Source organism: Hirsutella rhossiliensis, assembly GCF_020360975.1.
Source record: "Hirsutella rhossiliensis strain HR02 chromosome Unknown scaffold00013, whole genome shotgun sequence".
Lineage (NCBI taxonomy): Eukaryota > Fungi > Ascomycota > Sordariomycetes > Hypocreales > Ophiocordycipitaceae > Hirsutella > Hirsutella rhossiliensis.
The window spans coordinates 640,699-655,776 of record NW_025408679.1 but is presented as its reverse complement, the minus strand read 5'-3'; the positions used below and the strand labels follow the sequence as shown (position 1 = coordinate 655,776).

Genomic DNA, 15,078 nt, shown 5'->3' with positions numbered 1-15,078 from the left:
ACAAGGAGACGGGGGGTGCGGAGGAGGGAAAAGAGAGGGAGAGAGGGCTTGGGAAAAGTGAGTGCCAGGTTCCGGTACGATTACGGCCTAGTCGCCATTCGGGAGATGGAGGTACCGGCCTTGCCTGAGGTGGGATGGTGGGCGCTGGGTGCGGAGAGGTAGCCCGCATCGAGGTGTACCGCGACGACGGGGCAGACGGGGGAGGGGGACGGGTCGCCGGAGATGGATGGTACCTGCCTGGGGAGGTGCAGCTGTCCGACGAGCGAGAGGTGTTGCCCGACAGGTACCCACGGCAGTGCGCGAGTAATAAGTAATACTGGCAAAGGCAGGGAACTCCCCTGCGCATGGGGATTATTTCTAGCGGCGGCTCGGACTGGAGGCTCCCGGCACAATACTTTCCGACCACTACGGTACTACTGAAGACCAGGCATCGCAGCTGGCGTGCAGTGCTGGCGGTAGGTACATGCAAGCCCGGGCACCCGGTGCGCTACTGGGCGCTGGCCGAAGGCCCCCCGCTGGCTTTTGGTTCTTTTAGACCGCTACCGGAACCACTGCAGTCGGTCGCACTGTGACGGGACATTTCCTCAGCGAGAGCCTGCTGTGCCTGGCACGACGGCCAATCAGCGGAATCAGCGGTCCCCAGCCAGTGAGCGGCGGCCGAACATCTGCAGCCTGCCAGAAGCCCGGCGCTCTTATGCACTAGGGCGCCTAGGCAGGTGGAGGAAATCTCGTTGGTCGGGAACCGTCGTGTAGCCTCCCTCACCTTGGACCCCGTGTTGGCCGGGAAAAGTGGTTTCTGGTCTGCTGCTGATGATGCTCACTCGCTCGCTCGATCCTTCTATCCGCCGCCAGAATCCCTCAGCGGATTAGGGCAGGGTTCCGTTGCGGGCTGCCAATTGCACGGGGGACCTGGTCTCGGGGCCGACAGAGGTAGCCGCCCGCACAACATGTGCGTGCCAGTACGGCCCCGAGCAGATGCGCCCTGTAGCGGCTGCTGACGGGGTACCCGAACCTCCCCCCCCACCCTGGCTGTCAAAGACCCACCTCATCTCTCGTCGAGCTTGCTGCTTTCTTTTCTTGGCCCCAAGCTGCCAAATGACGATGGCTGCTGATCGTCAGCTTGGTGGTCTGTCCTCAATCCTCGCCTTGACGTGCATCTACAGCCCTGGAGCCTGGGCACCGTACGGATACAGATGCATGCTTGGTGCACGTCCGGATCTCGTCACGGCCCTAGGGATCCTACAGTACATCAACGGAATCCTACATCAAGGCACAATAGCCGCGCGGGTTTTGCTCCTGCACTGGCGCCGACGTCGTTTGCTTGGGGGGGCATCCTAAAAGGGGCAACGGAGCGTGCGTGCGCTCGAAGCTCTGGCAGGGTCTCGGAGACAATCGCAAGGGGGACCTGTTTGGCGGTCGTGTCTCGGGCCGCTGCTGGCCCAGCAGATTTGGCCCAGCAGATTTGGCCCGGCGACGTGATCAGTGCTCCACGTCCGGCCCTGTCCGGAGCTTGTTCTGGCGAAGCACATGGCGCCCTGTGACATTACCAGGCGGCCGGCTGAGCTTGCCCGCGCCGGAACTGCCAGTTGCAGAAAAGGCCGCCGATGGCATGACTACCTACACCTTCAGCGCATGCAGGATGGGGATGAACGAAGGCGAGAGAGCCTCATCACGCGACCTGGTACGGAGTACTTCCCTCCACTGATGAATGTACGTACATACATACAGTATACGGCGACCAAATCACCGTCGTTTTTCGGCAACCAGATTCGCGGGCAATGTTATTTTTAGCAGCCTGTTTTCCTTATGCACGCATCTTATCCGTACTGCCTCTCCAGTCCCCCTCTCAAACCTAGACAGACGTCCTATCTTCTACCGTGTCTGATCGGTTTGCCGTCGTCCGTGCCGATGGGACAGTGTGAACAACGCGCCTCTGCACGGAGAGATCTGCTTCCCCAAGGCACAGGAGGGTTAGGTTCCCCGTACCCAAGGTAACGCTAGACCACGCCTTAATTTCCCGGCTCTGCCGCCCTGCATCGCGAAATGCCCTCGAGCTCCAGCAGCTGATTCTGTTCCATCCGAGGTCGACGCTCGAATCCTCCACCGCAGATCCTTTCCGTGCATTTCGAGCCCCCGCTGCCACCGGTCGGCCTGTCTGCGGGCCTCGAGATGCGGGCCTCGAGATGCGGGCCTCGAGAGGCGGACCTCTCCCCTGACAGGGATCCTGCATTGCAGTCCCTGGCGTGCGGCCGAGATGCAAACGCAACGCCACGAGGACAGAAGCGCTCTAGAAGGCAACGAAGAATGTTTCGAGTCTGGGCATGAAACGCCCACAGTCGGATCCCGACGATGGTTCAAGCAAACTCTATCCGTTTCTCTGCCCTACGCCTTGCCTTGCCCACGTCTCGGCGTGCGACATTGCCTGGACCTCGGCGAGGCCTGCCACTGCGGCCCGGGGAGATGTGTCATTCTGGCCGTCGTGGCTTGCGCCAACGCTCCATCGGACGTTTCGGAGCTCGGAGAGGCCAGACTTTGGGTCGACACGCGTACGAATACGCGCCCGCAATACAAGACGTGCAGATGAAGCCAAATTTCCTGTCGTGCTTGGCGTTGTCGACATGTTCCTTTTCCAGGTATCGATGCCAGTGCTTCCGTGGACATGACCGTTGCTGAGACCAAGGACGATTGCATCGCTTCCTGTGATGACGATCCCCCTCAGCTCCAGAATCTGCTCGGGCCCAAGTTTTCTGGAAGGCGCTTTCGAAGCAATGGTCTTTGTGATGGCTGTCTCCCTGGTCTGGCTGGATGCAAGGAAATCCCCTGCGCCCCACGTCTGGGCTAGCCGAAGGCTCACGTCTCAGCCGAAAGGATCCAGCCGGTGCTGTCTTGGACGCGTTGCCGTCATCGGCCTAGACAAATGAGAAGCTCAAGCAGGCGTAGACGAGGACCTGCCATTGGTATAATTAGAGCATCGAGAGTGATGTCTTAATTCGGCAAAGCAAGGGAGTCGCGGTGTCTTGTGAGTGTCCCACCCAGGCTGGTGCTTTTGGTCAGTCTCAAAGACAACCCGAGCGATGAAGCGCCTCGGCTAATTATCCACTGCAGCATCCACTGTCTCTGCTGGTCTTTGCAAATGCTACCACCTACTGTACGTACAGAACACCTCTAGTTGCCGCCCATAATGTAGTCGCCACCTCAGGTGCCGTCAACTGACTTCATTGTCTTGTCCAGCAGCATACTACTGTTACGTCGCCTGCATGGCGTTCCTCAGCCTTTGCGGAGGCGGCTCTGGCGCCGGCTCTTCGGCCTTGCGCTTGGGAATAATCGTCCTAATCGTGACAACGGCCTTTGTCGTGAAGTGTCTCAGGGTCGCCACGGCGGCCGGCCTCTCGCCTCATACTCGTGAATCTTGCCCTTGTGTTGAGGACCCTCACCGAGAGATTGCGGGAAGAACTCTTCGATTTCGTCCGCGTAGAAAAGGGCATCGGTCTCTCTCTCTACTCTGCAGACATCAACTCTCATGACAGAGTCTGAGACGCTGCCGATTCTGGCCGTGAGCCTCTCCTCGGAGCCGGGCGGGACGTTGCCGCTCCCCAGGTAAAGTACGCCGGGTTCACGACTGGCACGCAGGCGAACTCGCAAGCGGCGTTGTAGATGAGGTCCCAAAGGGCGCCGCGCGGTCGACTGCGATTGCTAAAAGCGTGCTGGCCATGATAAGTTTGCAAGATAACCTGTCGAACGTTGGCATCCCCGTCGACGACGTTAAACTTTGGTCGCTCTTCGAACATCTTTTCTTTGACGTCCAGGTACAGGAACCGGACGGTTAAGCCCTGTCGGGGGGGCCTTGACCGAATCGTCGAATGTATGGTTCCCGACGGTTATGATGATTCGGTAATTCTGCGTTACCATTTGCGAAAAGTCTACGCAGACTCGTCGAATCTCAAACCAGTCCTGGAAGAGCGCGATCCAGACTGGGCCTCTGTTGTGAGGCTCCTTGTCGGTTCTTCTTCGCAAGTGCCTTGATCGGGACCAGACTCTGATTTGGACACAGGGGCGTTGCCAGCAGATTCACGCACAGGGTCAGGGGCGACTGAGCCTTCGTCCATGAGTTCGATGACATCGGTGTTAACCCCCCTCGGACGGTGAGCAGCCGACGAGATCGATGGCCTCGCGGGCGGCGGTGTGGGAAGACTGTCCCGTGGCTGGGGCCTTCTTCACCGAAGGACGCTCAGCCTTGGACGAAGCAGAGCTGGCCGAGGCGGGCGTCAGGAAGGAAAGGATCGAAGATTGCTTCTTCTTCATGCCTGTCAAATATATACCGATAGTTGGTGTACGTGTGCTAGTACCAGCAGAGACAGAATTTCCAACCGATACGCGAAAAAACTGCTTCTTGATGATGATTGTGTCATTGTCAAGCTGATAAAAAACTGCTACCACACCAGGCAAGATAGGGGCATCCCCATTAGGGATATTATTATTGCGTATTATAAGTCTTTCTCTGCTCTGGTTCACGTTACTTCAGGAGTCATATCGATGCTAAGAACACAAGCCCGAGATGCTCCAGGCCAGAGTCGCACGGTTGACAAGGCGGCCCCGGGGAAAAAGGATCATTCACAATCTCAATGGCCGATGGAAATTGGCCATTAACGTCGGCCAAAAGTACATGGCAAAACGAGACGCGCGCCAGTAATAATCCAGAATAATGCGCTTTCGAGCAATATAGACGCCGCCATGGCTGCCCAAGGCGTCAACTTTCCGCGCTCCCATCTCACTTTCCATCAGTCAAGCAAACTCGAGACAAAAGCTCGCATCAGCGCCGTGTATGGGTTTACCAACAAGCTGTTGCGCAACGACAGGGAAGAGCAGACGGAGGAGCTAATCGAGGTGCAAAGTCGAGGCTCGGGTTGGACAAGCTGGCAGGCATGGGGCTTTGAAGTCATCGACGGCCAGCGCTATCATGTGCGCCGTGCTGTTTTGCAGAAAGAAACAGAGTTTCAAGCGCTGGCAGACGAGCCTGTGGGTGCAGTGTCATGGTGCGGTAGAAGAGCCAGAATGGGAAATCTTCAGCATACTCGGGGGGTTGACTAGCAGGGGTCCGCAAGGCCCCCCCCTCTCCTACGGAGAGGGGGTCACAAAACTTGTTTCTTTGACGGTCGTGTTTCCCTCTATCGCAACTTCAATCTACCGCCACGCCGTCAATTGATGCTATCAAGTCTCAAAACTTTCGCAATATCGTTAACCATACTTCATTTCCATGATGCCAAATTTTCAGCCTGATCAGAGCTTGCGTGCGGCGAATGCGGCGCGAGAATATCTTGACGGCGACTCGCTAACGCGTACAACACGCGCAAATCCGCGCCTCCGCGCGTCTTGACAATCAACGAGCTCGCAGTGATACACAAGACCAATGAAGGCCTCGTAAAGAAGTATATCAGGCTTCTTCGCGCCAATCTGGCTCTTCCAAGCGGGGAAAGGAGGCGCCCTACTGCTCTTACCGATGCTGAAGAGAAGAGTCTACTCTCATACGCAAGACTCGTCGAAGGCGGCACTTTCGCACTCACGGAGGCATGCCTCATCAATAAGGCCAACTTTATCCGCCATCATCGCCGTCAGGGCTTAACTTCTCAGGTGTCGAGATCGTGGCTTACTCGCTTTAAACGGCGGCATCCAGAGCTTGCCATCAGGAGGCTAGGATCCAGGAGATCACTCGCGCCGGCGCCGAGCTTGAGGTTGACGAGCTTGAGGCTTGGTTCCACGAATATCAGGCCGTTATCAAGGAGCTCAGAATAACGCCAGAAAATCTATGGAATTTCGACGAAACCCCTCTTCAGCTTGGGTGGATGAAGGGCTCCCTAAAGCTAGTGTCATTACGGATGAAGAGGAGCAGAAGGCCCGTCTTCTTCCAGCCTGGGAATAAGGAGTCGTTAACATCAGTGGATGCCATCAGTGCCGCCGGGAAAGCCATTCCTTCTTTCCTTATCCTTAGTGCAAAGTCCCTCCTTGAAGAATACACGATGGCTACAATTAGCGACGACGTTGTCGTTACATATACAACAACAGGATATAACAATAGCCAGCGGGCGTTCCAGTGGCTTCAGCACTTCAACCGCTACTCCTTTGCTAGGAGTAGCTCCTTTAAAACCATACTATCGAGAACTGGTTCGGCTACCCGGCTACAATCACACGGGAAGGCTGGGATAAGAGCAATGGGAACGGCGTACATTCTACACTCAGAAGACGAAGACGGTCTTCCGGCTGCTCGTTATGGATGGATTTGCTGCACGAGGACCCTGAATTTATCTGGTATTGCGAGATGTTCGAGATCGTACCGTTCAAGCTACCATCGCATACAAGCCACCTCCTACAACCTCTTGACGTTGGCGTCTATCAACATCTCAAACGTGCACAACAAGGAGCCTTAAAAAGTTCGTTATCGGTGGCGGCACACGCATCTCGAGATTCGACTTTCTCTGCCAATGGAATGAGCTATTCAGCGCCGCGTTTAAGGCTTGTTATATCTTTGTGGGCTTTGAACAGTCCGGGCTATGGCCTCCTGATCCTGAAGTGGTGCTAGGTCCATTACGAGCTGCCTCTAAAGACCGACAGGAGCCTATTTTCCACAGCTTTTAGCGAGGAATTTGGTGACACCACGTAAGGTAAAGAGTGATCTTGAAGCCAGTCGGAAAAACTCGGTATCCTAAGCAGCCCGACGAGAGATCGTTAATAACGCGTCAGCCTGTCTTGATCTTGCGATTTTAACACAATCGGCTCATACACAGTTTATACAGCATCAGCAAGACCGTATCCAGCGAGAGGCGCAGAACCAAGACCCTACGCCGAATCCGAGGCGTTGACGATGGCGCCTTTACGATACAGCAACTACGAGAAAGCGGCCGCCCGGCAGCAAGAAGACCAAGAGGCTAGTGCCAAGCGTGCTCTTAAGGATAGCGAGACTCAATTTCGACATCTCCGTGCTATGGATGCCGCACAAACAGCGTCACAGCCTCGTCTACGCGGTGGAGCCGCCGTGGCGGCGAAAGCAGTAGAAGAGGCCAAGTACAGGACATACATTCAACAACTCGTGACCCCGGAAGAAGCTGTCGCTCGCGAGGCTCTTCAAGAGCGCTGGACTACGGCTACGGAGGGCTACCGGTATTTCCTATGGGCAACACACCCTAAAGGCGATCTCACAGCTCTTCCTGATATCGTGGCCTGGTCACAAGCTCAGGAGGAGGCGCGGGCACAAGCTGCTGCCAACGTGGCCGACGAAGACTCTGATATCGATCATGACTATATATCTATGCTGCTTTCTTCAGAGCCGGATCTCGCGCCTAATAGCGACGATGATGAGGATGACATTCAGATCATAACAACACAGCGCCAACGCCCGCGTATTGCGAGACCACCACTATCGCAGCTTCCACTCGAGCAGCTTCCGCCACGGCAGCCGGTGCAATTGAACGAAGAAGACGAGGCGGCGATCCAGGCCGAGCTCAAGGAGGAACGCGTTATCGTGGGTGTATACAGCGACGAGGATAATGAAGAAGAGGATGAGCCGGAGGTTGTTATATATGGTAGACGAATTGCTGTACCAAAGACGCGCGTGCGTCAGGCCTAGAGCATTAGATTTGTAATTTACTAGTAACACCAACGACTGAACCAATTCTCACGAGACTTGACACCTAAATTCTATAGTACCTAATAGACACTGTATCTTTGTTTCAATCCCTAAGAAGCCCAATTGACGGCGTGGCGGTAGATTGAAGTTGCGATAGAGGGAAACACGACCGTCAAAGAAACAAGTTTTGTGACCCCCTCTCCGTAGGAGAGGGGGGGGCCTTGCGGACCCCTGCTAGTCAACCCCCCGAGTACTAATGGATGTGGGTAATTCGTCAATCACGCAAAAAGGCACGCGATGAGTTGAGGCAACTATTCGTGACATAGTCTGCCTGAAGGAAAGTTACATAACTGCCACCGTTCGCAAGAGGAGAACGCTCCAGCAGCTGCAACGCTACCCAGTAGAGCAGGTTATAGGTGTTACGGGGTCAGCACTGTTGGCACAGGTGCTGGGCGTAATTGATGTAAATTGAGCTACAAAGAGTGTAAAGGGGAGACGTGTCTACATCGCTCCCTTTAGGAGTCGTGTCCGTGGCGCTCGCACGTGACTAGTCTGGCCATGCCAGATCTACACATCGGGGCGTAGCCCACATTAACCCCTACTCCTCTCTGGCGCTGGTGCCCTTTTTCCTGTTCCTGGTCCCTCTACAACGATCGTAGGGCCGTCGTCTATAGGGTCTGGTGCCGTTACTATCGACGGGGCGTCGCCATTAGTCCTAGCCCGTAGTGGTCCGCGTATTCTCTTGCCCTGTATCTGCAGCTGTGGTTGTATTCCTTCGACTTGCCCCTGGATTTGGGCCGGCTGTGCTTCCGTTGCCACTCGTCGGTGCTGGTATGGTCCATCGTTTTCGAGAGCCGGGCCGTATCTCTGTTCGTACTTATCCAAGGCCGCTGTCTGTTGCATATTGTCTAAAGAGGTCCAGGTCGGGTCTTGCCAACCTTGCCAGCGTACAAGGACTTCCCGCCTACGGCCGCGGCCGGTTCTCTTCCACCTAGCGCATAGTATTTCCTCTACTACTTGGTGAGCCTCCCCGTCTACTTGGATAGATGGGGTTGAGCGTCTGTGCGTTGCTGACCAGGCATTGGGTCCGTCCCCGCTCTCCGGAGTTGGTCGACGTGGAACCTATTATAGCAGCCCCTCGGGAGGTCTGCTAGTTCAACCGTGTACGGGTCGAGTACCTTGCTTATCGTATACTTAGCGTGCAGCCAGTCGAACTTCTTCTTAGGTCGCTCTGACGCGTAGTTCCGTAAGTCAAGCCAAACCTTATCGCCTACTTCGAAGCGTTCTGCCGCGTTCCGTCGTCTGTTAGCGAAGCGTTCTTGTTGCTGCGTAGCTGTCGCCATTGATGCTTGGCAGAGGTCCGTAATCTGTTGTAGTTTGGTAACAAATTTCTTTGCCCTGGTTTCTGGCGAATGCTGAGGATACTCTTCCGCATATGCTTCCGTAACGAGGGGAACTGGTGACTTCGGCTCATAGCCGTGTATAGCGAAGAATGGGGACATCCTATAGAGGTATTGACCCGACCGTTTAACGCCATCTGAGCCGCGGGAACCCACTTATCCCAGTCGTTCTGGTTCTGGTTAATCACGGCGCGGAGGTATGCCTGTACTTCTTGGTTCATCCTCTCAGGGCCTCCGTCGGTTTGGGGGTGGTACGCCGTGCTTAGCTGCTGGTCGATCCCCAGTAACTTGCACATGTGCCTCCAAAGCGGCCTACCCAATTCGAGCCCCTATCGCTCGTTATAGCGTCGGGCCACCAGTGGTAGCGGGCGAAGCACCATAGAAAACGCTCTGCACATGCTTCCGCTTCCATCGTTGGCATCGGTTCGAGTATAACTTCCTTACTTAGCCGGTCCTTGATAACCCAGAGGCAGCGGTTACCGTTCGCAAGGGGGAGGTCCGTAATAAAGTCCATCTGTATCTGGCGGAAGAAGCGGTCCGGTACGGGTAGCGGTCTAAGTAGACCCCTTTTATGCTCGCGCCATATCTTCGTACGGCCGCAGACATCGCAGTTACGCAAGAAACGTCGGATATGCTGTTGCATTAGCGGCCAGTAGAAGTCCCTGGATACGGCTTCTATCGTCCCTTCCCGTCCCGGGTGGCCTACTACATGGGAGTCATGAACCTTCTGGATTAAGGAGCCCGTAATTCGTTTAGCGACTCCTGCTCTAGCGGTGCTGCCTTGGCTGCTGCTTCTGTCGTGATCGGTGCGCCTGGCACCCATAAGCGGCCACGTAGTCGTAGGTGCCCCGAGGATCAATAAAGCACTCGGCGACTTGTACCTTCAGCTTAAGCTTGGGGTCGAGGACCGAGATCCGTTTCGTACCGCGTTATAAACGCTTGTAAAGACTGGATCCTGGTTTGCCGTTTGCTGCCATAATTGTTGTAGCTCTGGGTCGTGGAAAACCGTGTGTTCTTCTTCGCCTTCTCCCGCTTGAGTCGACGTTACTCCGACGTAGGTACGTAGGGCTGCTTCTGGAATAAGCTGCATATCTCGTGCTTCGTGATCCGCTTCGTTTGGTCGGTCCTGTTCGCGGCGAGAGCGCGTCTGGCACCACTGCTTCCGTCCCGGACGGTACTGGAGCTGGAAGTTAAAACGCGAGAGATATTCAGCCCAACGTGCCTGCCTTTCCGAGAGCTGTTGGCGCGTCATGAAATACTCGAGGTTCTTATGGTCGGTAAGGATAACGAAGTTATCACAGCTTCGTAGCTCGGCTGACCATTGTTCGAGACAACGAATAATAGCGAGCATTTCCTTATCATGGATTGGGTAGTTGCGCTCAGCCGGTGATAGCTTCTGCGAGTGGAACGCTACTGGCTTGCGTTGTCCGTCGACTTCCTGCGTAAGTGTGCCCCCAAGCGCCCAGCCGCTACAGTCTGCTTCTACGAAGGTTGGCCTCTCGAAATCCCATTGAGTAAGAATAGGGGCGTTCGTAAATAGCGTCTTTAGTGTCTGGAACGCCATATCGTGCTCGTCCGTCCACTTGAACTTAGTCCCCTTTCCTGTTAGTGCTGTTAGGGTGCAGTTATTTCCGAGGCTTGCGGTATAAATATCCGGTAGTAGTTAACGAATCCTAGAAAACTGCGCACCCCTTCTGGGTAACGGGGACTGCCCACTCGACTATTGCTCGTATCTTGTCGGGATCTGCCTGAATGCCAATTCCTGCGTGAATAATGAATCCTAGGTACTTAATCCGCTTGACTCCAAATTCGCATTTCTCCGGGTCTAGGTGTAGTCCATGCTCGGCGAGGCGTTCTAAAACTAACCGTACCTTCCGGAAATGGTCTTCTCTGCTCCCGCTCGAATAGATAAGTATATCGTCCATATAAGCAGAGGCGAACTCGTCGAGGTAGTCTCGTAGGATACCGTTAATATACCGCTGGAAGGTTGCTGGCGCGCCACTTAGCCCGAACGGGGTAACCATCCATTCGAAGAGACCGTACCGGGTGCGGAACGCTGTCTTCCACTCGTCTCCTTCTGCAACCCGTACTTTATGGAACGCTTGTACCACGTCGACCTTAGTGAACCACTTCGCATCTTTTAGGTTGCGAAGTGTGTCCCTATTAGAGGAAGGGGTAACGGTCCGACTTAGTGATTGCGTTCAACGCTCTGTAGTCACAACAGAATCGCAGCCCGCCACCTGGTTTCCTCACAAACAGGACTGGAGCTGCTGCTTCTGAACTGCTTGCACGGATAAATCCTTTATCCACTAGGTCTCGTAGAGTCTTCTTAAGAACCAGGAGTTCCTCTCGTGACATACCGTATAGTGCTCCATACGGTAGTGGTAACTGCTGGCCATTCAGGTCCTCCTTGATTCTGATTTCGTGGTCTATGCCTGGCTTATGAGGATTCAGCTTATCAGCTTCCTTCTTCATAAATAGAGGCAGTAAATCGTGGAACCGCTGGGGTATCGTTCGGCGTAGCTCTGCTTCTGACATGGGTTTCTTTGGTGATAACGCCCTTTCGATATCCTTCATGCTGATAGCGAAAATCGCCGTGGCAGCTGCCTCTCTTCCTTCCTGCTTGCGGATCCTTTCAAAGTAACCCACAAAGGTACTGGCTAGTACGTGCTTTGCTTCTTCGAACTCCTTGGCTTTCGCAGAATATTCTCCTTCCCCGAGGTGATCTACCCAGTCTTGTGTAGGTTCATGCCATAGTCGTTTCTCGTGGGGCACTGAGTACGACTTTGTGTGGCATAACCAGGGTTTTCCTAGGATTAGGGAATTCCGATCTGGGCACCACGTAGGCACAGATCGTCTGTATGTGGCCGTTGACCTCCATTGATAGCCATACGAGGCCCCTAATCGTTGCTCCTTCCATTGCCCCTGATGCTCCTGTAATAGCTCGCGGTGCTATTTCCACTATAGGAACTTCCAACTTTTCGACGACTTCTTCGTCAACCGCGGCGTAGCACTGGCATCCCTCGTCTACGAGTGAGGAGAAGAGATTGGTCCTATTGATAATGCTTCGAATTATTGTAGGACCAACTTCCATTTTCCTGAGAACTTCTCTTCTTTTGCCACTGCTCCGTTCTTTGGCCTCGAGACCCGTCTTTGTTTCGAGGCTACGCATTTCCGAGAGGATGGGGTCTCGCTAAGTCCTGACTCTTCCTCACTAGAGTCGTTACCATCATCTTCCAGCAAGGGCATGATCCTAGCGGTGCGGACTTTTACATCCCTCGACCGGCTAGGGTCCTGTCCTGGCGAGTAGGGGCAAGCGGCAATGAAATGGGTGTTGTCGCCGCAGCGGAGACAACGACCCTCGTCACGGCGTTTATTCCGTTCGTCCTCGGATACCCACCTCGCCCGTTGCTTCCGTCCTGACCTAGGCTGGAAGCGAACCGTCTTGCTCGTTCCACTTGACCCCTGGCCGTTCGCCCGTCCTCTCTGACCCTGCCCCTGAGTGCGTGTAACCGTCATTATTACGTCGCCGTCATGGTCGCGTGCGTCACGTGCGTTCTGCTCGGCGGGTAACGTTGCTGACGGTGCCGGGGTGTTGTCGTTACCGGCGACCTGGATGTTGCCGATGCCTGATGCCTGCCCTTGGTCACGTTGCCCGCGGAGCCCTGCTTCCTCTGCAACGCCTTAAACTTCGCGGTGTGCTCGAACGCCCAAGCAATCAGGTGTAGACGTTGGATGTACTCGTTGTAGTCCTTCGGCATGATAACCGGGACTAGTTGCTCACGGAGAGCAGGAGAGATCGAGTTCCGTAGCCATGCGAGCTTGGAAGCATTATCCCAGCTCGCGCCGCCCGCTTTGGTCAATGTTTCCTCGAATTCAGGAGGAACTTCCCAAACTCTTGGCTGTCTCGTTGAATGAGGTGCGCAGCCTGTCCTGCGCCCTCTCTGTCTGCTGCACGCTGCCGAACGTCTGGGCTAGGTGCGAGAAGAATTTCCGGGGGTCTGGGTTGCCCTTCGCGCTCTCTTGCCTCCAAAAACCCTCGACTCTCCTCATCATCTGATCCGGCAAGGTCTGCAGGATCTCGTACCACACGACGTTGTTATTGCCGTTTAGGCCCTCCTCTTCGTCGGTATTGTACTTAAATACCAGACGGTCGAGGTAGAAGTGGAAGGACTCAGGTTGACCGTTCCACTTCGGCCAAGTCATCGGCTTGCGCTTCTTGCCACGGTCCATTTCTGGGCTGCTTCCGGCCTCGGTTCGACAGGTAAGATCGCCGGGGTACTGAGCACCCCGGGCTGGGTGTCAACGGTGGCGCTGCTAGGCTAGCCCGGTGAACATCTTCCGCAGTTCTTCGTCTCCCGCGATCCCAGATAAGATCTGCAAGAGCTCTTGCTCCTTCCCTCCATCGGCTCGTTGCGCCGCCGGTCGCGGTGCCCTGCATAACTACTATTGTCCTCCATCTTGTTCGTCCGTCTCGTCGTCCGATCGATCGTCCGTCTCGTCGTTTAGCCTATCGCCTGTCTTGCTGTCTGTCCTGCTGACTGTCCTGCTGTCTGTCCTGCTGTCTGTCCTGCTGTCTGTCCTGCTGTCTGTCCTGCTGTCTGTCCTGCTGTCTGTCCTGCTGTCTGTCCTGCTGTCTGTCCTGCTGTCTGTCCTGCTGTCTGTCCTGCTGTCTGTCCTTCTGTCTGTCCTGTCTTTTGTTAACTGGTAGCTCAATATGTTACGGGGTCAGCACTGTTGGCACAGGTGCTGGGCGTAATTGATGTAAATTGAGCTACAAAGAGTGTAAAGGGGAGACGTGTCTACATCGCTCCCTTTAGGAGTCGTGTCCGTGGCGCTCGCACGTGACTAGTCTGGCCATGCCAGATCTACACATCGGGGCGTAGCCCCTTACAATAGGGCATACTTTCATGTCGGAAACTTACCAAATTCTCCATCTTAGGAGCGGCAACCCTCGCAAATGACTAGTTCACACAAGCGTTCGGTTGGCCGCAGCCGAGGGCCTTCGAAATCTGACTTGGTCTATGGACATGACCTTGTGGCTATTATAGTTCCTTTCTGCCTCAGTCACAACCGCTGTTCTTGCTAGCTCTGAAATCCCGTCTTCGAGAAAGCCTGCCGTGCCCAAAGACGCTTAAGTGAATCATATCATCTCAGACCGAATCGGTCATTTGCTGACCTTTGTCCTTTTTCGTCTTCTTGTCGCGCCTCTTGAACAACCCCTCCTGCGCAACCAATCCATACCGGTCAGCAGTGCTAAACCGATGATATCCGAGGTAGACAAAAACGCCGAGTACAATAAACTCGGGCAAAAGGGCCATGAGCGAAAAGAGTGCCGCGTTGCCAAACATCGGACTCCATATCGAGGTGAGAAAACCTTTGCCCGCGGCCTCGAACACGCTGATGATTCCGAATACAGCCCGGATGCAGAGGATGGGGGATGCGATCAGCAGCCACTTGATGTACTGAGGTTGAGTGTCAGTCTTGTAGGACTGGAGTTTCGGGTTGAAAAAGCACTTTATACATACGATGATCTGACCGTCCTGGATTTGGTCACGAGCCCAAAAGTATAGCCAAGTAGCCATGCCCAAGAGCGCGAGAAGAACAAAAGTGAACTCAAAATACGCAATCTTGGATAACGTCGACTGAGTCTCGACCCGATCCGGTTTTCCACATAAACCGCCAGCAACAGATAGGAGCATAACAGATATCAGAAGCAGGAACCTGGTAACTTTGAGGAACATGTTCTTTCTCCCATGGTCTGGGAAGTTTGCGTGCAGTCTGTTGACGCAACCAAGGCGTTAGATGGATACTCCTAGGACAGAATGCAGGGTCTCCGACTTACACGACACGAGTCAGGGCATGAAATGGCATAATAAGCGGGATCAGGCCGATGTTGAGCAGGATAATGGTAGTGGTAAGCAGACCTGTATTCTTGGGGTCGTTTTGGCTCGCAAGGACGAGAGCCCCCCCGTAAGTCGGGCTGCATCTCGATAGTAACAGTGAAGCCCGGTTTGAGTCAAGTCAGAGCCAGTCGTGCCCTACCACATGCAAACACCA

General features: G+C 54.7%; 1 protein-coding gene across 1 annotated transcript; it reads left to right on the top strand.

The window, feature by feature from the left end:
* Positions 1-4,731: 4,731 nt before the first annotated feature.
* Positions 4,732-7,618, top strand: HRG_09591 (uncharacterized protein; the record flags this gene model as incomplete). The annotated part of the gene is made up of 4 exons (XM_044868062.1): positions 4,732-5,016; positions 5,386-5,628; positions 5,685-6,126; positions 6,780-7,618. The coding sequence occupies 4 exons, from the start codon at positions 4,732-4,734 to the stop codon at positions 7,616-7,618; spliced, it is 1,809 nt and encodes a 602-aa protein (XP_044716643.1).
* Between the last annotated feature and the right edge of the window lie 7,460 nt (positions 7,619-15,078).